Genomic DNA, 27199 nt, shown 5'->3' on the forward strand with positions numbered 1-27199 from the left:
TGTACGGACTGAACCAAATCCACAAGGAATAAAGTGGCCAGGAAATTTTCATGTGATCCAGCACCATTCTGGGATACTGCTAAGGTGCTGCTACTCCCTCTGCCTTGGATGAACCAATTCTAGTCCCTGGCAGCAGCTCACACTTGGAGGGATGTCAAGGCCCTGGGGTGTGTCGGAAGGAGGCCATGCCTAGACTTCTTTTTTTTTTTTTTTTTTGCTTTTTCGGTTTTTTTTATCGGTACCAGGGATCGAACTCACGACCGCCTGCTTGCAAGGCAGGAACCATGCCTAGACTTCTAAGTCATGCATCATTCCATTGAATCCTGCCAGCACAGCCCCAGGTAACTGGGCTGAAGTACTCCTGTACTCCACATAGCTATTGTGCCAAGGAGCAGCTGACAGCAATTCCCTAACAGACACCTACTGGTATAGTGAGAGCCATGTGCGCTGGGAATCATGAGTGAGACTTGGTGTGTCTATGTCTAGGCTGGGCACTTCGAATCTTTAGAAAGACAAACTTGCCACCTGGCTTGTAAATTGTTAAAAGAGTGAGTCACCACCTTATCTTTGGATGTTTTAAGAGAGTAAAGGGATACAGTGATTTAGGTCTGGGCTTCACAAACTTTAATGTGCATAATTCTCCGTGGGAATCTTATAAAAATGAAAATTCAGATTCAGTGGGTCTAGGGCAAGTCTGAGATCCAGCATTTAAGTTTCCCAGATAATGTTAATTATGGATAATATTTTGAGAAGGTTCTCTAAAATGGAACAAGGATCCCTTTAAAACAAATCTGTTGTCACACGTTTATACCCATCTTATACCTAGTACAATGCTTGGCATATGCTGATTTTTTAAAAATTTTGAGTCAGGATCTTGTTAAGTTGCTAAATTGTCTAGGCTCGGATCAAACTTGCAATCCTCCTGCTTTGGCTTCCCACAATGCTGGGATTATAGGCAAATGCTACCATACCTAGCTGGCACATACTGATTCTGACTATACACTGGCTGAATGGATGAGTAGATGGATACCCTGTAATTTTCCCAGACTGCTCTTCTACTTCCCTCCATTTTCAAATGGTAGAAGTACGTGGCATGGTGTCATATGCTTGTAATCCTAGCACTCAGGAGGTAAGGCAGGAGGCTCACCATAAATTCAAGGCCATCATGGGCTACACAGTAAGTTCACGGTCAGCCTGAACTACATGGTGAGACCTTGTCTTTAAAAAAATAAGGAAAAGAAAGAAGGGAAAAATAGTAGAAGGGAAAGTTGAACAAGGAGGAGGAGGCACGTATGTATTTAGTTTCATAGAGTAAACTTTATCTATATAATTGGGCTCACCCGTCTTTACTGAATTTATTGTTTGTTCATAACGGTAACAAAAGGTCACATTTTCTCAGAAATTGTATTTCCTTTTTGAATTCAAAGAGGGAAGATAGAGCTTAGAAATGGGCATGCCAGGCCAAAATAATGAAAAGATAAAATAGGGGTTCATCAGCTGCTCCAAATGAAAGAGAAACGTCTTGTTGAGTCACTTCTCATGGGCAGCTGTCCCCCAGTGGGGGAATTATGTAGATGTACTCACCATGGCTGTTTTTCAGGACCTTTACTAATGACTGAGATACCATTTGAGGAGAAAGGGAGTGGGAAACAATTTCAATGTGGCTAAGTGGGTGCCACTGTGCCCCAAGGGAGCCTCACGCCCTCAGCATCCACCAGCAGTATTGAAAGTGCCATTTAATATTTACTAATGAACGCCTTCTGCATGGAGCAAAAGCTCTGTGGAAGCCAAAGCCCAGGAGCACTCGCTCTGCTTGTGCTTGTTAACACCTCCCCAAGAGATGCAATTATGCTGGATGGCTGGGATTGCTGCGCAAAGCTTCCACCATCCACATAAGTCAGCCACTAAAGCTGCCTTATCCATATCACAGTTTATGAGGTAACAGGCAAAAAAGACCACTATGGTTCATTTCAGAGTGAAAAGAAATGTCTGCAGACCACAGTTAATGAAGGAAGCCTGTGGGCACAGTCCTACGGACAAGTCCACTCAAGAAAATGTCACATTATAAATGGCAATATGCAGGGACTGCCCAGTCTTAGGCAGTCATTTACTCTTATAACACTGGGAAGTCATGATCCAGAGTTCATCTTATATAAATTTTGACTTCTTTTCTTTATCTTAAAATTTTTGGTCTCTTAGAGACAGAGTCTCTCTGCAGCCCAGGCTGTCCTTGAATTCATGACCCTCCTACCTCAGCCTCCAAGGTGCTGGGATTACAGGCATGTGCCAGCATGCCCAGCTGACTCCTGGATTCTTACTGGGAAACAATTTATATACTTGTTATATTAATTTCTCTTTCTTTTCATTTTATGTATTTTATGATTGGTAAAAATGTGAATGGCTAACACACAAAAAAGTATAGAAGTTTCCTCTGTGGCAGTCATAATATTAGCTGAAGTACATGCACTGATGCCTGCAACCTGTATTGATAAACACTCCCATATCTCTTACAAGCTACTCTACCATGCTTCTCATTATCCTGCTCCTTTATAGATCTAGTCATTTGAGAGTACATACTCTCAACAACTGTGCATGACAAGTTGTCTTCCCTGAAAGAGTACATCTTATTGTGAGAAAGTTACTTGCAGATCAGCTTAATTTATCAAGGATTAGTCTGTAGGCTTTATTAGGTGAGATTAGCATAGCACTATTCCTATGGCTGGCTCTTCTGGATTCTCAATTGGGTGCAAAAGTGATCAGCATTCCGCATCTTTCTACTCCACTTGGTGAGGGCTCCATATCTCCCACTGTTAGTGGTCTCTGGGATATCCATTCAGCTTACAGCCATCCATGTCCTTTGCTTCTGCCTGATCTAGTACAGTCTTTCTTATTGATACCCAGGAACAGTACTTGTCCGACGATTAATGGACCCCTCTATGAATTTCTGGAACCATTTCCTTGTATAGCTGCAGTTTCCTGCTTTGCAAATTGGAGCCTGGATTGCCCTTCCTGTTTCCTATATCCCAGGAGCCTGCTGCTCTTTGTTTGGACTCCATTGCTTCCACACTGCAATTTAGAAAGTGCTCCCAGGCAAAAAGGTAGGATTGATGTGAAACTCCCTTCTATGCATCCCTCCTGTTCAGGATCACATCCCTGTACAAAATATTGTCCAGTGCCTAAAAACAGTTGCTTTGTATATTTTCTTCATTTTTAATTGTCTGGTAGGAGGATGAATCTCATACTTGTTACTCCACCATAGTTACAACCAGAAGTCATAGACTCCTTTTAAAAAAGACTGCTTCTTTAATTAGAGTGAATTTATTTTATTTTAAATATAACAGAATTTTAAGCTCTATCTTTAAAGGTATTTCAAGGTCTAATTCCCTAAAGAAGTCCCAGAGAAATGAATGTTCAAAATGAAGATACACAGAGGTTTTTAATTATCGTGGGGCTTCCTTTGTTAGCATAGGTACCTTTCTCTAACAGGGAAGGTGAAATATTCTTTAAGGCAAAATATTTATTGTTACACAGGAAAATAAATACATGATACTCAGCTTTTTCAGATAATGGCACCCATATAAAAATTATAGGATTTTTATGAAATTCTGCCAGAGGCCAAAGTTTATTGGAGGCTCTCATTCCCAAAAGGGGTTACAACCACCTAAGGCCCTTCCCATTCACCCTGGAACACTCGGGATCACTTTCCTCCATTCTTGCCCTCCATTCCTAGTACATGACTAGGAAATGCTACAGAAATAAAATTTAAGTCCAGATGTCACTAAGAAGTGAGCAAAAGCTTAAGTCAGAGAGAACTTCCACAAGCAGTGAGAAGGCCCCAGGCCAGGATCAGGAGGGCCTGGGATTGGGGAAGGATTTTAACAGAAGACAACCAAGGGCAGAAGCCCCCAAGGCCTCTGTGTTTACAGTTAGTTTCCCGTTTCAAAAAAGAATTGCCAGTTGGCCTAATTCTGGAGTCACCATTCATGCTAAGCACTCCCCTGGATTTGTGGGGCATGGCCATACAGACTGTCCACAACAAAAGTATCAGAATTGTTTCTTGACTTTATTTGTGGTGTTTGTAATTGCAGTTCTTAGCAGAAAATGTTTATGCCTTTATCTTAGTTCTAATAGAAAAATGAAAGACTGTCTCTACAAATCTACTTCAAAAATCAGTGACCATGTGAAAAGAAAACACTTGCATAGGCAAGGCTTTTCCTTTGCACTTGTAATCTGGCTTTAAGTATAACAAGAAGCATTACCTGCACATGAAGCATGTGAATAAGTCATATACAAAATTCATTTTTCCACCCATTTAAACATAATCAGATATTTGAACTCATGCAACAATATGCTTTAACAAAAACTCCCTGATTTCTGTTTGCTAGGTTATTTACATTGAGATGATCACTTTGTGTTAAATCTTAAAAGGTATTTCTAATGGCATCTTCGGCTCATCCATAGCACATGACTAAATGTAGAGTTTACTGCTCAAGGTTGTACATTCTGTAGCTGAGTTTTCATTTTCATTTCTGTTCAGAGAACTGTATGATCTCTGCATCCAAATGCATGCTTTTATTCCATTAAAATAACAGATGACAAAAAACATTTTGCTTCATTGATAAAAGCAGTGCCATTCATACAGCATCTTTCATTATGTTTGCAGAGATTTTTATTAGCATCTGTACTACCTCTAAGAGACAGAAAAAAATGTGGGAAAGGGGGAGGAGGAGGTAATCTTTGCTTCACAAGTAAGGATTGGGAAGAAATAAAGAGATGAAGGGCATAGCCATATACATTTTGAAGGTCAAGAACATCAAAGACAACTCTAGCAGCTATTAGCAAATTCCTAGGTTCTACTTTCATTCTTTAGTAAGAAAAATCAACAATTCTTTTAAGATTTTTTTTTCCACTAGAAAAACTATTTGTTGGCCTACAATTTTGTTTGGGCCCTTTCTGTCTACCCTTAGCCAATTTAGCTTCTATGCCAGTGGAGAAAATGAAAAATAAAATTCTCGAGCAAAATCCAGGTCCTTAGGCTACTCAGCTAAATTCTGGTCAGACCAGTAGAGTGGCTACATCTGTCCACAACCTTGGGAAGAAGAGACATGGAGACACAGAAAGGTTCCCAAGAGAGGAGATCCATAGCTTTTTATTACAAAAGATGTTTCTAGTAAAACTCAGAGCAAAAGTAAGGTCATCTTAACAGTGTCTTGGCAGAGCAAAAATTTTTCATTCTGCTGAAGTTACATTTTACAATTTTTTCCTTTTATAAGTTATGTTTTTGGTATCATGTCTAAGAATACTTTTTTTATGTTTTCATGAATAACTTTTTATGTTTTACATGTGGAGCTATGGTCTCTTCTGAAGTTTAGATAAAAGTTCATTTTTTCTTTCTTTCTTTTGCCTATGTGTGTCCAGTTGTGCCAACTCCATTTGTTAGGAAAAAAAATATCCTTTCTCTCTTAAACTGTCTTTGTACTTTTGCTGAAAATTAACTGGCTGGATTTTCATTGGTCTATTTTCAAGTATTCTATTTCAGGGGGTCAGCAAACTATAGCTTAAGGGCAAAAGTCAAGAATAGTTTTTCTGACTTAAATGAATTTTTTAAAATCTCAAAGAATAATATTTCAAGGGACATGAAAATTACATGATATTCAGATTTAAGTGTTCAAAAGTAAAGTTTTATTGGAACTCAACCAAGTCCATTCATCTACCTCAATGTTTTCCATCTACAAAGGTAGAGGAGCACTTGTGACAGAAACTGTGTGGCCTACAAAGTCTAAACTATTTGCTTTCTGGTCTTTACAGAAGTTTGCCAAATTCTGGTTTAGGATATGAGGATCCTTATAAGCATCCATGCGGATCCTCAGGGCCTCTCTGAATGCCATTATGAAAAATACTGAAAGGACGGAAGCTTTAAATAGAACCCCGGAAAGCCCCGAGGAAGGCAGAAAAGGAACGCATTTAATAGCTGGCTCCCTTTCCAACTAGGACTGAAATGTAAAGGCCTAAAGTAAAACTATTCTTAAGAGGATGAATTTTACTGCATTTTACAGTTAACTATAAAAGGAGGAAATTTTAAGGCTAAAAGGTATTTATTTTAATGACTTTTTCTTAAATATCTCCATGAGTCACAAACTAAGGAAAAATATTTATAATATGCAAGATGACAGGTTAATATCATGAATATAGGGTATTTTTATAAGAATCAATTGGAAAATGACACAAATTTGAACTTCAGTAGTAATTTTTAAAATACAGAATTAGCAGAGATTAAATCATATTAGCAGAGAGTACAAAGAATGATAATATCCAGGGATGACAAAGGTAGGGAAGCACTCTCATACACTCCTGTGGGGAGATAAAATTGGCACAGCCTTTCAGAACACCACTTAAATGCCAAAATGCATTGACGCAGTGTTACATTTAGCAATTTATCAGTGGAAAAAACAGCAATTGCTAACATTTAGATGGCACTTACTGTGAGCCAGGATTTCTAAGAGCTTTACCCACTGACTTAGTCTGTTTTTGTGCTGCTATACTTGATGTTGGGTAACTTATAAAGAGCAGATTTGCTTCTTACAGTCCTGGAGGCTTAGATGTCCAGTGTTGAGGGGCCCACACCTGATGAAGGATTTCTTGTTACATCATCCCATGGTAAAAGGTAGAGAGATATGCGGGCATGCATGACAGGAAAGGGAAAGGAGCCAAACTCATCCTTGCACTGGGAACCCAATCCAGCAATAATGAACACACTTCATGATAATGACATTAATCCATTTATGAAGGCAGAACCCTCATGATGTAATCACCTACGAAAGGTCCCACTTCTCTACTTTGTTGCATTAGAAAATAAGTTTTTAACATACAGACTTTGGGGGACACATTCAAACCACTGCATCTATTTAACTCATTTAATCTTCACAACACTGGGAGGTAGGTCTTATTAGCTCCATTTCACAGATGTGGAAACTGAGGCACAGAAAAGTTAACAACCCATCCAAGATTACACAGCTAGTAGAAGGTGGCAGAAAGAATTATGCATGTAGGGACTCATAAACTAAGTGATTACTATGTGCAACCTGATCTAAAATAGATGGAAAAAAGATCCCTAAAACTCCAAGACTTGCTACATTTAATAACCAAATTCGGTAGCATGGCTAGACACAAAGTCAACACTCAAAAAGCCAATCCATTTCTGTACTCACATAACAAACTCACTGAGAGAGAAATTAGGAAAGCCACATCTTTCACAATAGCATCCCAAAAATGAAATTCCTAGGAATCAATCTAACGAAGAAAGTAAAAGACCTCTATGTTGAAAACTACAGCACTCTGAAAAAAAGAGATTAACAATAATATCAGAAAATGGAAAGCTATCCTTTGTTCTTGAGTAAGAAGAATCAATATAGTGAAAATAGTCATACTTCCAAAATTGTTATACAGATTTAATGCAATTCTGATCAAAATATCAACAGCATATCTTACAGAACTTGAGAAAATACCAAAATTCACTTGGAACTACAAGAGAACCTAGAATAGCAATGTTAATCCTGGGCAACAAAGGCAAGGCAAAATATATCACAATCCCTGACTTGAAATTACACTACAAAGCTACTATGATAAAAACAGCAGGGAACTGGCAAAAAAAATAGAACCAAGGCTCAATGAAACCTATTAGAAGACATGGAAACTGTTCCAGACACACTTAACAAATGAGTAAAACATCTTCACTGGAAAAAAAAACTCTTCAATAAATGGGCTGGAAAAACTGGCTTTCCACATGCCCAAGACTGAAACTAGACCCACATCTCTCACCATGCATTAAACTAAAACAAAATGGATCAAAGATCTAAATATTACAACAGAAACATTAAATTTTCTGGGAAATAGAATAGGTAGAACTCTTGAAGAAATTAACGTAGGCAAAGACTTTATAAACAAAATCCTAATCGCACAGGTGCTATCACGAAGAAATCAACAATTGGTATCTAATCTTATTAAAAAGATTTTTCACAGTAAGAGAAATCACCAACAGAGTGGAGAGAAACCTACAATGTGGGAAAAATAAATCTTTCCAGTTGTTCTTCAGATAAAGAACCACTATTCAGAATATATAAATAAGTCAAAAAATCAGATCCCCCACATTGAAAGACCTAACCCAGGGTGTCTGAAATGAACAGACACTTATCAGATGAAGAAGCAGAAACAGCAAATAAATATATGAAAAAATGTTCTACATCACTGGTAATTTGAGAAATTCACATTAAAAACAATGCTGAGATTTTCCATTGCATCCTAGAAAGAATGGCTATCATCAAAAAAAAAAATCAATGAATAACAAATGCTGGTGGGGCTGTGGGGAAAAAGTAGCCCTTCCCCACTTTTGGTTGGCAGTGTAGACTGGTATAAGCACTGTGCAAATTGGCATGGACTCTCTGGGAGGAAAAAAAACTAGGACTAGAGGTCCCATTTGATCCAGCTATTGCCCTTCTTAGTATCTTCTTAAAAGAATGAAAAGCATCATACCACAGCGATACATGCACCCATGTTTATAGTGGCAGTCTGTAATAGCTATTAGGTCTTGCAAACAGCCCAAATGCCCAACAACTGACAAATATATAAAGAAGTGACTTTTTAATACAGTGAAGTACTACTTGGACATAAACAAAGATAAGCTTGAGACATTTCTAGCTAAATGGGTGCACCTTGAGACCATACTCTTGAATGAAATAAATCATACACACATGTGTAAATACCATATTATTTCTCTGGTGTGAGAAGCTGAAAATGTAAATAAGGACTAAAATGTAGAATAGATATTATGAAATAGAAAAAAGTGTTCAAATGGGAAGGGGAATAGGGGAATGAGGGAAGGAGGGGGAGAGGAAGAGAAAAATGAGAAAAGAAGGAAAAAAACAGAAACAAAGCTTTTCTAAAAAGGAGAGGGGGAGGGGTTGAAGGGTAGGGGAATGGCAAAAATTAAATCAAAAACGGAATCAAGTTACACTATGTACAGCTACAAATTCCTTATGATGAATGTGATTATTATGCATACCTAAATGTACTAATAAACTTAATTAATTAACAAAATAAAATAGAGAAAAATCAGAAACAGGTTAAATTTTAAAAGAAGATAATGGTACTCTGCAGATTAACTATCTAACCATGTTGCCAAAGATAATCGTGATATATTTTGGATAAGAAGGGTTACAAAATGGTGTGAAAAATCTGACCTTCTTTGTATTTTAAACTATAACTGTGTGCATGTCTGGAAGATGTCTGGAAGAATAGTTGCTAAAATACTAGTAACGGTATGAGAAAGGGATGAGCTCACAGGTAACTTTTATTTTTTTGTTGTATTTATATGCTTATTCTCATTTTTTTTCTGAAAGTATTACTTATAAAAAGTTTTAAAATATTAAAAGTGAATTCAGTGCCACTTTCCATCCAAAAAACTATGTATTTTAATAAAATGCAAATGTAAAGAGCTTTAAGATATGGAACAACACAGGAGCTGTGTAACGGTAGTAAATTACTTTTATACTAAGAAAAGGTAAAGTAAACATTGAAGGAGGGTTTCAGGGAAAGTATTGACCTTAATTTGAGAACAGTTCAATATACCAAGGACAGTGAGTCATGTGGCATTTGTGTTTTCTTTCTATAGTAACTGATCATAGCAATAACTGTAACTTTTATGTCTCTAGAGGCCTTTCAGCTACCCACGCCACTTATCCTCACTACACAGCTTTCAGAGTAATACACACAGAAAGCTAGAAATTGGAAACAAGGGGACAAGGGAGTTTCTGTAATTTCTTAAGACACCTGCAGAATTTTCTGTGTTCTGCACGGGGGAAAGTGCTTCAAGATGATGTCGAGAGAATTTCTGATGCTCTGCTACATAAGCATAGCACTCTGGAGTGATATCATAACGCAGAGGCTCTCTTACGTAGTTTCATATTATTTGTGGTGGTACATAAAACAGTTTGCATCAAGGGCAAGTTCATCTGCCAGTGATTCTAAGGAAAAATCCATAATAATAATCATCAAAATTTGGGAGTGGCATTAACAGTCTACCGGTGAACTAAATAGAAATTTTCTCTTGTTCCATCTAATTTAAAATCGTGTTTGTCAACCTACACGCCCATCAGCAGGTGAATAGATAGAGAATGTGTGGCATATAGACACCACAGGTGTATGTATTATATATAATGTGCGGTATATATACATACTGTGGAATATTATTCAACCATGAAGAATGAAATCATGTCATTTGCAGGAAAACAGAAGGAACTGGCCATTATCAGGTTAAGCAAAACAAACCAGACTCAGAAAGGCAAGTGCTGCATATTTTCCTGCATATGTGTGATCTTAAAAAAATTTAAAAAGAGAAGAAATGAAATTCGAAGCAACACTATTAGAAAAGAGAAGGACAATGGGGGGAGGGCCAGATAATGAAGGTTAATGAGGTGTGAAATTATAAAAGTATATTATATGCACATATGATTGTGCCAAAAGGAAAACTGCTACCTTGTATAACTAATGCACTTCTACTAATAAAAATGTGTGCCCGTGATGGCAAACAAACACAATGAGGATGAGTTGTGATCAGACACACTTAGGGTGTCATTATTCTGCTCATTTACTGCAGCATCCTAACTATTTTTAAGAGGAGACGAAATAGCAGCTGTATTCCTCTGGACTTCTAATCCTCTGAATAGGTATACTGTGACTTCTGTCCCAAATAAGGATATACACAGTCTAACAAGACAAGCCATAATGCAGCAAATACATTCCCTGACATAATGACCCATTTGCTGAACACTGACATTTTTCAAATGTGTGTAAACCCACACGATCCCAGACCTGTGCTTAACTTCATCACATTCACTTATAAAACATGTGCCTCTAATAGGTATGGCAGCATGTCACCATCTTCAGGGTGACACTTACTAATTTACTCTTCACCCTTGACCACGTTTAAGCCCTGTATTTTAGCTCTGCTAAAGGCTTCAGGAGGTTCGAGAGAAGGATCAAGGCCAGCAATCTAGTTAGCCAGTTGGCTTTCTTATACCAAGCTAAAGTATCTTTCTTTGAGATCCCCAAATCCATGTCTCTTTTTCTGGGAACAACCTTACTTCTTGTAGGGCAGACAGCAAGGAAGTCTAAAAACATTTTTCTCATGAATATTTCAATTAATAATGAATTAATGAATCTGGAAGGGGAAAGAAACAGAACAAATGGGGCAATATATAAAAAAATTCAAGACTCTCACTTTGGTTTTTTGTCACATTACCAGCAAGCATAAAGCCTAGTGGCGCCCCAGCCTAGAAGACAACAAGACAGCAAAATATGCTACAAATGAGAAGAAAGGAGAAGATGGCAGTTGGAGTGGGAGGCTTCGGGCACAAAAGGAATTGATGCTAGCCTACTGAATATAACTTCATTTCTGTACAGGTGACTACAGAATCAGAAAGTCATGGATGATAGAGAAACCACCTCAGTGATGTCCTGACTCTCATAGATCAGAAACCTGGATTCCAAAAGGCAAGAGTCAAACAAATGGATGTAGGGTAACCTTGCTGCTCTGACAAGGAGTAATGATGCCATTCTTTTAGAAACGAAACTATATAGACACTTGTCCTGGATATCAAACAAGAAAAGGTAGCTCTAGATGAGTGGACAAGAACCACCTCCGGAAGCAACTAAGCCCACAGCTAGCACAAGTATCCAACACCAAACAGGAAACAGACTCCACCCACAGTTAGCACCTTGCCCTGCCTCCAAGTCACAAGAGCACTCAACAGGGAGTCAGGAGACACCTCCACCCGGCTCCACTGCTGACACACTGCAAGTCTCTTGGGAGAGTTGCTCATACACTCCGGCTTCTGCTCCTCCTATGAGATCTGGAGCAAACAATCACGGTCCCACTCCACTCTCAGGAGTGCTAGGAGGATGAAGCAAGATGTTATCCTCCTGGGAGACTTGTGAGGAGAAAGGAAGGGTGCCCAAGGGCCTCAGTTCTCACTGACAGTGGCCCAGAAACGAGCTGTGCAGCCACGGGCCTACAGGTGGATCCAGTTAGTATTAAGTTAAATATTCAAATGCTGTCAAGAGAAAGAAGGAGGAAAATGTGGCAGCAGGGATGACAGAGGCTGGTACGTTAGTATTCAGTGTTAGCTCCGCCCCCACAGCGCGTCTACACACTCCCGCCTGGCACCTAGCACGTCTCCTAACCACATCACAAATCTTTTTCAATGGATGAACGAAGGAACATTGAGGATGAGAACAGGGTCCAAATTAAAATTGCTGCTGGCAATCTTTAGGGAATAATCCTTATGGTCCAAGGAAAGATGACTAGAGTACTAGAGTCAGAGGTGCCACAAACCACCTTTATGCAAAATACTGTGTGTCCTTCTTCTTTAGGGTGTATCTACTGGTTTCCTGGTTTCCTTCCATAAACACCAATGGCGGCCTATATGATTTCTTTCCCCTTCAAAGTCCCCATCTCTACCACTCCATGATTTTGGCAATAATACTGCCTTTTCATATGTTGATATTGATGTTGCCAAACAAGCTTATAACAATGAAGAGAAGGCACTGTGAATAGTTTAAGGGTGAAAGACGCAGTTACCCATGGTAACTATTTTTATAAGCAATTTCTAAAGATCCTTGTTTACAGAGGGGTCAACGGGAAGCTCTTCCCCCCAGATCAGAGCAGGATGTGAGGACAGTACTGTTGCTCTGAGGCCAGAAGGCTGTTTGCCAAGAGCGAGCCCATCATCTCATTCTGCCCCAAATGAAAACAGCCACGGCAAGCACACCATCGGATGGCGGCCACTGTCACAGCTGAGCCCCGGTCTCGTTCTCACCAAGCTGTCCTCAGACCTTCTCCAGGGAGCTTCTCTACTTGGAAACCAGATCCCGAGGCTTCTGAACCTTCCCAAACATGCTCTGAGCATAAATCAGGAAGACAGGGATGGGGGCGGCAGGAACACAGGCGCAAAGCTATTTTCGAGTGACTGGAAATAAAAGCTAAACACAGGTGTGTTCTGCACAAGTGGAAATGTTCCAAATCCACAAGAATTCTTTATAAATAAACTAAAAAACAAACCATTCCAGTTGCCATATCTCATCCTAGTTTCCAGGGACACACACAAATAGTTCAGGTCCTTGCACATTATTTCAGGAACCACAGAGGCCTTACAGAAATCCACCAAAGGTGTCTGACATTTTCTAGAAAGCCACACAAACTGACAATCTGGGGCTGAAAACGAGGTTAATGTTCACTCCATGACTCCTGCCATGGCATAGAAATGAAGGCAAAGAGAAACCGCCTTAACAAACTGCAAAACAAGGGTAGAATTTGGGGTCAGTGGAGATTCTCACTGAAAATGCAATCCAATTTAGAGAATAATAATTCAAGTCTTTCACCCGAATTCATACGTATAATAAACACATACATGAAAACACATATTAAACTGGTCATAATAAAATATACTATCATCTTAATGAACTTTAGGTGGCTCTTGAAGTTATAGGCAGAGGTAAGACTTTTCTATGTCAGCAGAGTTTCACAGGCTCAGACTCCATTTCCCCCACTTTTAGCAGGCAAAATATTTATGGCACATTTTCTTTCTAAATTCTTGCTAAAATATCACCCACTGTGAAGTCTTAACTATTTTAGGTGGATTCTTTTTTCTTTTTACCATTTGTACCTACTTGATGTTCCAGTATTCCAGCCCTAACAGCAGATTGGACCCAGACATGAGAATCTTTTATTCCATTTCTGAAGTCATAAAAAGCAGCCAAACTTGTTTGAGGTGACAATTCCTAGGAGTATGGGCATCACTGGCAAACTACTTCCTGCAAGAGGTGTTTTATACACAGTATCTCAGTGAAGCCTTATAGCAGTCCTGTGAGGCCAGCTTTATGTTTGAGGAAACTGAGGCTCAGAGGGGTTAAGTCACATAGCCAGGCACAGCAAAGCCGGGATTTAAATCCTAGTTTCTCTAGGCCGGTAGCCTGCATAACTTGTTATCTTAACATACTGCTTCCAGCAAACTGAAACACTACATGAAAGTTGGCAAGAACTTTATGGGAATAAAAATAAAACCTGTGCCAGTACAGGAGAGCAAGAGACCTTATGTGCCAGCAGATCATATAACATAACAACAAAATGATAGCTATAAAACAAGGGTTTTGTTAAGCAACAAGCTCATAATTGCCTCAAGCAGGATGAATTAAGACTGGCTCTGTTATTTGCTATCAGAAAACAGCTAAATGGGTAGATGAGAGGAACACACATGCTTAGGGTCAAGCCCATGAGGACACATGAACAGGATGGGGATACATAGTAGGTTCCTCTAGAACAGTCACATGGACTAAGGTCCGAAAGACAGGACTGTGTCCAGAACACCTGGGGGAAAGAATATCAGCACTACCTATCTGGATTTTATCATAAAGAAAAGAAAAGCTCTTGAATACTGCTTGGTGCATAGGAGTTATGTGTGCATAGCATTGTTAGGGGATGACAGAAAAGACTGGGGTGCTAGGAATGAAGTGGATAGTGGGTAACTGCAGTCTGTGATAGTACCCTCTACCCTTCAACACTTCAGGGCTTTCCTCTGGCCAAAGTGTGGAGGAGAGGCCCAGCCCCTCCCTGTTTGTCAGGCTCACAAGCCTGGGCTTGGCTCTCGCATGGACAGGGAGGGGCAGGGGCATGGAAAGGCGGCTTGCGGGGGAGGGAAGGGTGGCTCTAGGGGGACCAAGTTTCAAACTAGTATGAGCACTCCTAGGCCTGGGGAACATGATCAAGGTGTAAGATGGGTCCAAGAACTAAATGTAAAGGAGAAATGACAATGTCTCGTTTTGCAAAAGTAATCTCAAATTACTTCTAAAGACATTAATCCACCAGATATAGGGGTTCAATTCCAGCACTCAGGAGGCTGAGGCAGGAGGATCACTATGAGTTCAAGGCAAACCTGGGCTACATAGTGAGACCCTGTCTCAATAAACCAAAATAAAAAAAAAAATTGGACGTTAATCCTAAACTGAGTATGGAGGCACATGCCTGCAATCTCTGAACCTGAGACATTAAGGCAGGGAGATCTCAAGATCGAGGCCAGTTTGAGGTACATAGTAAAGCCTGTCACAAAAACAAAACCACCCTCCCAAAAAAAAACCACATTAACCCACAAAACTGGAGAAATGGGATACAACCCTTGAAAAGAGTTTCAAGAGGATACTCTTGAAAGCAGGTTGTCATATCCACCTACCCATTTCTCCCTACTGGGTCCAGACTGTGAGGCTAGAGATAAAAATTACCGAGATCAAGATAATGTGTTCTCATCATGACATGATATCAAATGGTAAGTATATACCAAAGTATAATGTGTTAAGATGGAAAGCAATGTGTTCAGATGTAAGAGACCAACCATGATGGTTCTTCCTCTTCTCAAGTCTTATTCAACATTATTGACACACAGAATATTCCATTAAAAAGGTGCTTCCCCTTATCTAAAAGCAACACAAGAACAGGACATTGAGTTGTTTCCTTTCACAAAGAATGACAGCTATTTAGTTCTCAGGTTGCTTTATCTTTTTTTTTTCTTTTTTTCATTTTTATCGGTACCAGGGATCGAACTCACGACTGCCTGCTTGCAAGGCAGGTGCTTATGCCACTGAGCTAAATCCCCAGCCCCAGGTTGCTTTATCTTTACAAGGGATAAACCATTCTATCCCTTTCCTTGTTTTACTAAAGCCAATTATCAGTGCTAATTAGTAAAGTTTTTGAATTATGCTTCTTGCCCATTTAATGATTTCCTTATCCTGTTTGTTTGGTTACAGGTGTGATTAAAAATAGGAAATGTACCGTTCATAAGAAAGCAGCCCAAAAATACTCAACAGAAGGACAAGGGGAGGAGAGGGACAAAAAGAGAAGCACTTCTGCCTCCTTGTAGAATGGAATGACAAAGGAAGCATCTTTCTTCTCCTCTCATTTCCTCCTGCCACATTCAACACCCACAGAGCTATACTGAAATAACTTAAAGGGACAGTAATTTGCAGGTAAAAAGATGGATGGGTTCTTGGGTGATCTGCAAGGCAGGGTGTAATTTGCTACTCCAGAAAAGTGTGTAGCTCTAGTATTGTTTAGCATACCACTTTCACATGGAGTCCATGAGGGGCCTGCTCTCTCCCTAAAATGTGCCTGACCTTTGGCAAGCTACTTAGTTCACTGGCATCTTTGGGTTAGGCTTTCAAACACAAAATCTCCAAAACTGTTTCCTAGAAGTAACAATCTTTGGGCATAAAGGTAAACGCTATCAATCATGTATGGACAAACTCAGGGGTAACGGTAGACAACACTGAGGTCCCTTCTCTCTACCCTAGTCCCCTGCTTCCTCTCTCCTTTCTCTGCACCCTGCACCACAACCAGTGTTTCTTAGCCTTGCAAGAGCTCAGGTGCCATGGTGATCTCCAAGTCACACTTTACATACGAAATTACACACATATCTAGATACCAGAATAAAACCACCTTCTATATAAAAACCCTGTACTTCAGAGAAAAGGTTCTAGGAATCACTTCAATAACATGACTTTCAACTACTGACTTGATGAGTACGAGAGGAGAAAGTGTTCATGGTCAAGATCTTGGTAAACTGCATCTCTACACAGATTTTATAGCTCTCCTGGTGTTTAAGGGGCTCTCTGGTTATAATGATAAAAAATCATCCAACCTTCTTAGTCCAAATAAGAAAAATAAAATTCTCTCAGGCATTCTATCTGTCCTTGATCTTGAACAGCAAATATTCTTTAAGCATTTGCTGCCTATGAGGCATGACCAGCCTCTTCAAAGGCATTCTATCAGTCCCCTATGACATAGCTCTGCAGCCTGGCTGCTGTGGAGGGCAAAGTCTGTGACTGAGCAAGCTGCCTTCTGGATTATTCCTTCTGGGACACACTTTTCTGCAAGGTCATGTAAATCGGCAGTTTAAACCAGATCTAACAGGAATCTATTCAGTTTTCAAGTTCATCCATTCATCTGGACTCAGCTTGATCACAAAAGGAAAGACATAAAACTGTGCCACAAGTTCAAAACGATGGAAACCAGGTGTATCAAGGGCTGAAACAAAAGCCAGTGCTATTTTGCAGATACCCCAAAGCACTTCAGTTTAAGGGTTTACCTTATTGATGAGAGTCACTATATCTCCTTCTTTGATTGTCAATTCATCGTCATTCTGTGCCTCATATGGAAATATTACTTTGCAGTAATCCTTGGCTGTAAGAAGAAGAGAAAACACAATCCTTAAGGTGCTTTATAAATGAGCTGGCCCAGGAGAAACTGTTCTCTCTTGTGTTCATTTAAGGCGGAGGCACTCATAATAGGTAGGATACTATGACTACATAAAGGGTCACCCTCAGAAAACTCCCTAGGAGTGCTCATCGTAGGCTCATGCATATTTATTCTCTACATTTTCCCCCTTACAAATAGTGTGACATCATGAAATGTTATTGACTGCTTTGCTTTTCTCAGGCAGAAAAAGCAAAAACGTGTCCTTGGCCTGAGGAAAACAGACATGTACCATTTTATATACACTTCAGGTGCATGCATAAGCAGACATCTTCAGAGAACAGAAAGTTAAGATCTGTCTGTCTTCTTCCAAATATAAAATCAGAAACAAGGAATTTATATATGTTACAAAGCTGACACAGTACCTAAAAAAATGAAAACTGAAAAATTGCCTCATTATGGTATGTCTTAAGAGATAAATTTTGATGTATGTGAATACATGTCAACCACAAACAACCACAAATAGTGACAGAAACAGATCTCTTTTTCTTTTTTTCTTTGCTTTTCTTTCTTCCTTTCTTTCTTTTTGGTATAAGGATCAAAAACAAGGCTGTGTGCATGCTAGACAAGATCCCTACCACTGAGCTACACTCCTGGTTAAGAAGACAGTAAAAGCACTTGTAAAGGATTTGTGAAATCAAGACTTGGGAAAAAAGAGCTTTCATGACTCAGGGCAGAAGGCAGAAAGAAAAAAATCAAGAACATTAGTATTTACTAGAGTAGGCGTTTATTATTCTCCATCAAAGTCAACAGATTTAATGGTTTTGAATATCCTTAGATGTTTCCCAAGGCTTAGGCCACTTCCTGCATACAGCTCATAACCTAGAACTAATATATAGTTATAATATCAGTTATACTGTCCCTGCTATATTTTATACTACTAAAATGCATTTCTTTATTTTGGTGAATACCTCATCAATCAAGGAGAGTGATACATAAAATCAAGGCAGCTTGAAAATACGCAATACAAGACACACTGTGTTCTAGGGTTAACATAAAACAGAGAGATGGAGAGGAAAAAAAGGAGAAATCACTTTACTTCCGTGTAGATGCTTTTGCATTCTGTCTAACGGCATGGAGGTATCCTTTATATCCCGTATCCAAGTGTCGGAAACAGTCTCTTTTAGGTACTCCCAGTTTCTGATGGCTTACACTCATTTAACCTGTGCTGAATGAGGGGGCCCTAGTTCAAAAATCTCCCCAAGATCACACTCCACATAGTTACCAACATTCTATCTCTCTGTAATTAATTATAACAAACTTTCCCCAATTTGTCAACTGTTCTTAAGCGAGGGAAAAATTTAAACACCTTTAAATTGCATAATGATAGCTCCTTACCCATTTTCCTATTGACTATGCTACTGAAATACGACTACCCAACCTCAAACATAAAATAACACAAACACTTACAGCATTAGTGACAAACTGCCCTGCAGAGCCCCAGGTTTAAGATTAATTCTTTGGACAGAAATCATGGAGGCATTTTACAAAGGATATTAGATACTTATAGCTAACAAGGGAAGAAGCTGGTTATATTTTTCCTTCAGTCAAACAACAGTTAATAAAGTATGGTAAATTAGTGCTGGTTAGTCCCCAGCAGCCATCTGTGCCTCTTTCCTCCTTCACAGAAACCTAATTTCTTTGATCATTATATTCAGGAAGATCTCTCTTACAGCCTTAAGAAAGGGTAAATCCTGTCCTAGTAACTACTGCGAATCTCACGCCCCTTTGTGACTGGTTTAGGGAAAGGCATATGACCTATTTGCAGCCAGTGAAATTTAAAAGAAAATCCCCTGTGGAAATCCTCGGATATTGTTCCATGGTTAAGAGAGAGTAAGACTTGAAGAAGATAGTTGCCTTCCCTTTCTGTTTTTAACAGTTTTATTTTTGTTAGAAGACAAGATGATGTTTGGTATTGTTGCAACCATATTTCAATTATGAGAGGAAAGCCAAGAAAATCACAGAATTTGACCCTGATCCCTGAAACTGTTGAGATGCCTCAAATGCGTCAGCTTCAGGGAGCCCGTCTTTGGACCTCTTGTTATAGGACTTAGTAAAAGAATTATCGCTACTTTATGGTTGGGTGTGTATTTATTGCTTAAAGCAGAAGGCATCCTACAGTGGAGGAACTAACCAGGAAAAAAGGAAACTTCCAGTTACCACCTCTTGGCATAACATGCCTCTTCACCTACCCTCCACGACCCCAAAAAAGCCTCTTCCTATATATGAGTCATTTCTTTCCCCTCAGTCACCACCAGTACCTCGCCCATTATAAGAGGGTCAATAAAAGACTACAGAACTAACTCGTAATCCACATAGTGGAAAAATATTGCCAAGAAAGTACTAGTACACTTTAAAATTTTTCATAGAACCATTTTGTTTTATGCTTACAATTTCTGCTAAGTTAAGGAGAAGGGCAGGTGTCTCCTGCCTTAAAAAAGTTTCATGAGGTATAATACATAAACCATAAAAAGTACCCATTGTAACTGCACACGGTTTGATATGCTTTAAAAATATACAGTTGACTGACCATCACTATAATCTAGTTTTAGAACACTGCTACCACATAGCTATTGTGGAAGAGCAGTAGGCACAGAATTATTTGGAAAGCATCATTTTTTTGATAAAAGGAGAAGCTTTGTCAGCACTCTAGGCAGCTGAGCCAAATGGAACATAGATTTGAGTCCAGCCTGGGCAACTTTGGAACTTAATAAGACCCTGACTCTAAATAAGAAATGAAAAAAGGCCTGGGATGTAGCTTGGAATATAGCTCAGTGAGAAGTGCCTGGATTCAATCCCCTGTCAAACACACACACACAAAACACAAAAGTACAGTGCTAGTGGATACTACCTACTACCACTGTCCATGAGCAGGTTGCTATCAAATGTCTCACTCCTTTTTGCAGCTCCAGAATCCAACACAAAAACTTGTCACTCATTTCTTGATAAGCCCTAACTGACACCCATAAATTGATGGAACCTTTGAGGAGTAAAAAGTAGGAGGACAGGACTCTGGGCCAGGAGTCAGAGCACTCAGGACTGAGTTAAGTTCCAGCTAAGCTATGGGAGCACATGAGCTGAGGTGGTCACATTGTAGCTCTGAATGACCACAGTGTCCACAGGAGTAAAATTCTGCACCAGCCATGGAGGTGGATGGAGAGTTAAGTTAATTTCAGTAAAATACTTCTAGCAAATCCAAACTCACACTAGATCTCAAAATTTTAAACTACAAGAGAGCTGACCAAGGTCCTCAAAAACATGTGAGTGACATTCAGGGGCTCCAAGGAGCTTATTGGGCTAGACCTAAGTTCCCACTGGCGCTCATACCTCACCATTCCAGTCATGTGCATGGTCACACAGATTTCTTAACCAAACATAGCAACCAGTAGCCTCATATTTTATCATAATGTATTTTAAAGTGAGAATTCACAAGAAATTTGAGCTTTAATTCAATAGTACTGGAAAATCAAACATTATATTGGTTTGAACATATCAAATAACTTTATTAGGACATTCACTCTGAAGTAAATAGTAAATTATGCAAAAAATTATTACCTCTAAATAATTTTATAGTATGTATTTCCTACTTCAATTCAAATATTTACTGCACCATCACCATGAAAATGAAATTGCCACTTTTCAGGCCTATGAAATGTAAGTCCAGCCACTCCCTCCTATCACCAACTGGAACTGAAAATCTAACACCCAGAGAAAGGGAAAGGGAATGAAAAAGAAAACAAACATACAGAAACTCGCTATGAGGGAGCATAATTGTGATGTTTCAGTGAAAAGGCAAGATCACAAGTGGAAGAGAGTTCACAAAGCTCAGGCATTTGATATGTCTTTAAAAAAAGTACAATTCCAAATCCTTTTTGGACATGGAACGATTATAAATTTTAAATGAGTAGCAGACAGAGGTGGAGAAGAAGGAGATGAAATTAATTTTTGGTGTAGGCATTTTCCATTTGTTCATCAAGTAGATGGATTTAATTAGCCTGAGATCATGTAGGAATGAATATACACATACACATAAAAAAATATAGGAAAAAGTTAACCAGTAATTCAAATTATTTTGTCTCTACTTTTTTCCTTGGAAGATTAAAACATACTAATGAATTAGCACAAGACCAAAATCCTAAGTCACTTAAGCTTTTTTGTTGTAGAGTCCTTTAAAACTCTAATAAAAAGCCGTGACCTTCTCTTTCTAGAAATAAGGCAAAATAACATATATACACATTCAAATGGGTGGAGAAAATGGGTACAATGTCAGAAGGTGCAAGGATCTGGACATCTTTAGCAAGGTCCCACGTTCCTTGTATTCATTAATTACCAGGTTTCAAATTTTAAGACCGCTGCTCAATTCCAAGTCATCATGGGGTCTGGAATAGCCCCTGCCTGACAAGGGCAAGGGCCTGAGTTTGATTCCGGGTACTAAATAAATAAATAAATAATCACCATGAGACCCCCCTGGTAGACTGAGACATGAAGATTACAAGTTTGAGCTCGGCCTGGGCAATTTAGTAACTTAGTGAAACTCTTTCTCAAAAAAAAAAAAAAAAAGAGCTGGGGATATAGCTCAGTGAAAAGGCCTTGAGTTCACCCACAATATCACAGACAGACAAAACTTTAAAAGGTGTGCATGGCATGTGGTGGTGGGGAAACAGCTGGGGATGTAGCTTAGTAAAAAGGCCCTGGGTTCAATCTTCATTACACACAAAAAACAAAACAAGAAAAAAAAAAGCACTTAAAAATTCAGTCATGATTCACACAGCCCAGAAAACATTATTACAATCTCTAGACTTTTAGAAATTTATATGATATTAAAAAACAGATTGTTAAACGAATTGAACTCTCATATCCACATCCCATGACTGCCTTCAGCTGGCTTTATGATCTTTACAATAAAAAACAAACCAACATAAAACAAACAAGCGAAAATCCCTTGGCTTCAAAAAAATAAAAGTGGAACAAACAAAATAAACACATTATCAAGTTAAATACATACACATGAGGAAATAATATTAAATTCAGAATAATGCTCTGGGCTCAATTTTAAGATTTGAAGATCAAAACCCCAGATGTCACGGTCAGAGTCTAATAGGAAGTCTTCCAGAGTTTTTTAGGAGTGGTGGAAAGTACCAATTTAGTGTTTTCTCTTCATTTGGAACAGTATAATAAAAGTACTTACTGATGTCTACTTTCACAAACTCAACATCAGAAATTCTTCCATTTAATTGCTAGGTCATCTGAGATACTACTAGTTTGTAATTCCTTATTTAGAACCCCTGGAGACAGAATTTTTCAGATTTTAGGAAGGAATGCTGTAGGCTGGGGATATAGCTCAGCAGCACAGCACCTGCCTGGCAAGTACAAGGTCCTAAGTTTGATTCCCAATATCAAAAAAATAGACATATCATATAATATATATCACCCGATGGGGGCTGGGGCTATACCTAGTCATTGAAATTCTGTAGCCAATGGGTGATGGATCACTCCAAGTAAGATAAGTAAATATAATACACAGATACATGTCAGTTTAGAACAACTTTTATCACCCAGTGAGCACTAAAACCTTTTATTTTCAGTGCTTCTTATATTTTTTGAATTGCATGTGATAGTGTGAACTTCTATCATGTTCTGAGGAAGACAGACCAAGGTAAATAAGACTAGTATCTCATTGTCAGAGAGCTTATACTCAAGGATAGGAAAGGAAGCATGCACATATGTAGTTCTTGACAAGTCAACCATGAGGAGAGAAGAGAGCCATGCATTTGACTAAAAGCATCAGAGTGACAGAAATAAGGAATAACTTCCAGAATCAGAGACTCAGGATCCCATCTTAGGGGAGTGAAGTGGTGTGGCAAGAGGAGCTGGACTTGGATATACTTCCCAACCATCTTTGATAAGAACTGTGAGCAGAATAGTTCTTATAGCTTCCTGGACTTGTTTCCTGGAGATCTGAAGCTTCAACTCCATGGTGTAACCAGGGCCCCATCTACTAAACAAGCAATCACTCGAGTGATTCTCACCATTGGAGCAGCTTAAAAAGTCATGATGGCAGTATGTGGCTTTCACACGTGAGTGGGCATTAGCACCAGGGACAAAAACACCTATGGTCCCTCTTCTGGGGTTTCTTGTTGGCTAGGTAGAGGGCAGGAGGGCTGGAGAGTCACATTTACAACAAGTTTCCAGGTGATGCTGCTGCTCTGGCTATGGGAATAAACCCACTGTGAGAACTACTGTATAGCGATTTGGGTAATGCACTGTCAGGAAGTAGCTCAGCAATGGCTAGGACTAGGAGGATGAACCAGTATAGTGATGAGTACTGGGGCTGAGCGTGCTGTTTGCTAAATTCAGACACAAACTCCAGTTCTAGGTCAGATTCTGCAGATCTGGGGCTAGCAGGATGGGTGAAGGTGAGATATTTCTAGGTTTGTCATTTATTCAATACATAATTGAGTGGCCACTATGCATCAGGCCAGCATACAACAGTGTCATACTGGAGCTTACCATAAGCTAAACCAGCAGTTCAAACGTGCAATTCTGCTATGGTTTGAATGTGTCTCCCAAAGTTCACATGTTGGAAACTTAATCCCCAACACAGGAATATTGGGAGGTGGGGCCTAGTGGCATGTGCTTAGGTCACAAGACGTCCACCCTCGTGAAAGGATTAAGGTTAATTATAAAAGGGCTTGAGGTCATGAGTTCAATTCCTTGCTTTCTCTTGTTCATGTGATGCCTTATGTCATGTCATAACACAGCAGAAAGGACCTTACCAGATGTAGCCCCTTGATCTTCAACTTCCCAGCCACAAGAGCCATGAACAAAATAGATTTCTGTCATTTATAAATTTCCCAGTCTGTGATATACTGTTACGGCAGCACAAGACAAACTAAGTTAGGATCTCCAGGGGACACTGGCAATACCTTGAGATATTTTTGGTTGTCACAACTGGGGGCACAGGAGGTGCTACTGAGGCCAGGGATGCTGCTAAATATTCTGTAATCCATAAAGGACAATCCCTACAATGGAGAGTCTAACACTTCCCTAATCTATATTTATATCCAGACAGGGAAATGAAACCCAATGCATACGGCACGATGTCTGACAATTCCAACCCAGGGCCTCCCTTTATGAAGAAGCTAACTGAACCCTAAGTCACAGCCATCAGCTTTGGTCTCAGACAATGCTGGGCATTTGACTTTCAAATTATTTTAAAAGCATTAATTAGCACAACTTTTACTGTCTTACCTTTAAAAAGAGAAGTACTTTTTTTAAAAGCAGAAATTAAAAATCTGAGAAACAATGTCTGTGTTTTCTTCTACAGAGTAGAGGCCACTACTCCCCTCAACAGCAGTTTCTGCTATTCAGATGAGAAGCATGGAGACTCCGCGAGAAGGACTGTACTGCAAGAGGACTGTACGTGAAATGCAGGAAGGCCCTCACTCTGAATCCAGACAGAAGGTCTGTGTTGGGGGGCTCTGATAAAAGGTGCTTCCTAGAAGAATGGGGGACTCCTGGGACATTGAGCATGAGAGTTTAAGGACATGTCAGATGTGCGAGGCAACAAAGGGTGAGTGGGTAATATGTTTCATATTTGATGTACCCAAATCCCTAGGCCCAAGAATGAGTGAACTTTGGGAAGGAAAAGTGAGCAAAAATGCCCAGCATGGAAAAGCAGGGTCAAAGGGTTCTCAGCAGATCATGAGACTGAGGAAAAACCAGCAGGGAGTTGACTTTTTTTCTTCTATTTAAACATGTGGTGAAAGCCGGGCGTGGTGGCTCATGCCTATAATCCCAGCACTCGGGAGGCTGTGGCAGGAGGATCGTTGCAAGTTTGAGACCAGCCTGGGCTACAAAGTGAGTTCAAGGTCAGCCTGAACTGCATAGAGACCCTGTCTCAAAAAGACAAAAAATAAATAAATAAATAAATGAAACGTGGTGAGAAAGTAATCATGAGCTTAGACTGAGAGTAACAACAGCCTGCTCAGTCATTAACCAGAGCTACAAAGTGAAGAGGCAATCGTTACTCCCAAGCATGTCCTACACCTATAAAGTGTAACAACCCTTTTCTTTGAGTGACCAAAGCTTTCTTGTTTCCCAAGAAAGCCTGATCCCCTAAAACCAAAGACCAGCAGAAACTTTACTTTGTAAAAATCGTATCAATAAACAGAGTGAAACATTATAATACTGCGTGAAGGTGCTAAGTGACTTTGACTCAGAGAAGCACGAAGCACAGAGCTTCACGTGAGGTTTTCCAGACACAGGGCAGTTTATCAGGACCTGGATCCATCTGACAGTGCAGACCTGCTGTTGACCCCTTGCCACACAGCCTTGCCTTGCTTTGAGTCTACCAAAACACTGCTTCATTGAAGTCTCATGCTGCCGCAAAATTTATAATTACTTCTTCCTTTTTGTTTGATGTGATATCCACAGGTCCCCTCTTACGCAGTATCAATAGAGTAAGCCACTAAACTTGACTTGGACTTCCTCAGATTATTACTAGATTTTGTGGGCCCCCAGGAAATTCTTTCCAGGTTCTTGGTGTCCTGAACAAAGAACTGGACGACACACATGAAAGGTAGTGAAGATATACATTTATCAAAGGTGGAAATGACACTCTGCAGAGTGACAGCAGGCCAGTGAACAGATTTACAGTGGCCACAAGGATAGCGCTTTTCTATCTGGAATTTCTAGACTGGATTCTTCCTCCTGCAAATAAATAATTTGGGATAGTTGTCCTACCAAAATCTCACATGGCCTGATGCCAGATTCAAATTGTCATATGGAGAACTTGCTTGGTTTCATGCCAGACGTAAATGAAGAGTTGAGAATAGCACTTTGCTGACTGGTCCCACATACAGTTCTCAGGAGGTGTAGAGTCATCCCAGATTCTGTGCTCTGCAGATGTGCCCTGGGTCTCATGACTTCGACAGATAATGCTCACTTGCTTGATCAGTTTTGCCCCAGCTCTAATCTCCTGACAACTATAGGTTTGTCCACGGTGGTCTTAGGGAGACTGTACTGAAGCAGTGGCTAGAAAGAATAAAGGGCCTGTCAAGCCCCAAGGATCACTGACAATCACTGCTAACTATTCAAAAACCCAAAGATCCATAAACCCTGTCTCAAAAAAATGGTGTCCTTTCCTTTTGGTTGACTATATCCTTGGAAAAGAACCTATGGCTAGTACCTTTGAAAAGACTCTAATCCAACTCCGAGCCCAATAATCATAAATTAAATTACTCTCTACTTGCTCAACTGCCATTTATTATATGCCCACAGAATCTATAGCACTTCTCTAGGCTATATTGTAGGGATGATGCGTAGAAAACCTTGACCTAGAAGGACCAATAATCTAATGATAGCAACAGGGCACCATCTGTCACAATCAAAGAAGACACAATCCTAAGAAGCAAGTCAGTCAACAGAGCAATCACAGAGGTTATACAAACATCCACTTATAAAGTCTGCAGGGAATTGTAGCATTTGTTCTTTCCTCCCCCAAGTCAAAATTTATTCAGAAGCCTGATATGACCTTGCAGATTCTGTTAAGGATTTTTATTTTCCACATCTACCTGTTCAACTGGCCTTTTGAATCTGTAATAGTTCAGAAAGATGTTAAACAGCCATTACTTCAAGCTATTTTTTTCTGTTCCATGGAAGCCACAAACCTGCATCAATTGTAATAAGAAGGAGGGGAACTCGAGATATGATGAGCTGGAGGTACCTTGGGGCACTTCATTATGAATATTTAGACAGTTTTCTTCTTGTTATGAAAATTATGGCAATCTGTTTCTCAGCATGAGTTTCTGATGAATTTTAGTATCACACAAACTTTTTATTGGT

The 27199-nt window shown here is 39.6% G+C and overlaps 1 protein-coding gene across 9 annotated transcripts in view; it reads right to left on the minus strand.

The window, feature by feature from the left end:
* Positions 1-27199, minus strand: part of Sh3kbp1 (SH3 domain containing kinase binding protein 1) — a 324470-nt gene that overhangs the window by 76900 nt on the left and 220371 nt on the right. For all 9 annotated transcript variants that reach the window (XM_023563617.2, XM_003466417.5, XM_023563616.2 and 6 more), the window contains one exon: positions 17187-17281. In XM_023563617.2, the coding sequence (XP_023419385.1) occupies positions 17187-17281 (95 nt within the window). The remainder of the gene's footprint in view (positions 1-17186; positions 17282-27199) is intronic.

Source organism: Cavia porcellus, unplaced genomic scaffold (assembly GCF_034190915.1).
Source record: "Cavia porcellus strain 051 isolate PalLab524CR breed Dunkin Hartley unplaced genomic scaffold, mCavPor4.1 scaffold_33, whole genome shotgun sequence".
Classification (NCBI taxonomy): Eukaryota; Metazoa; Chordata; class Mammalia; order Rodentia; family Caviidae; genus Cavia; species Cavia porcellus.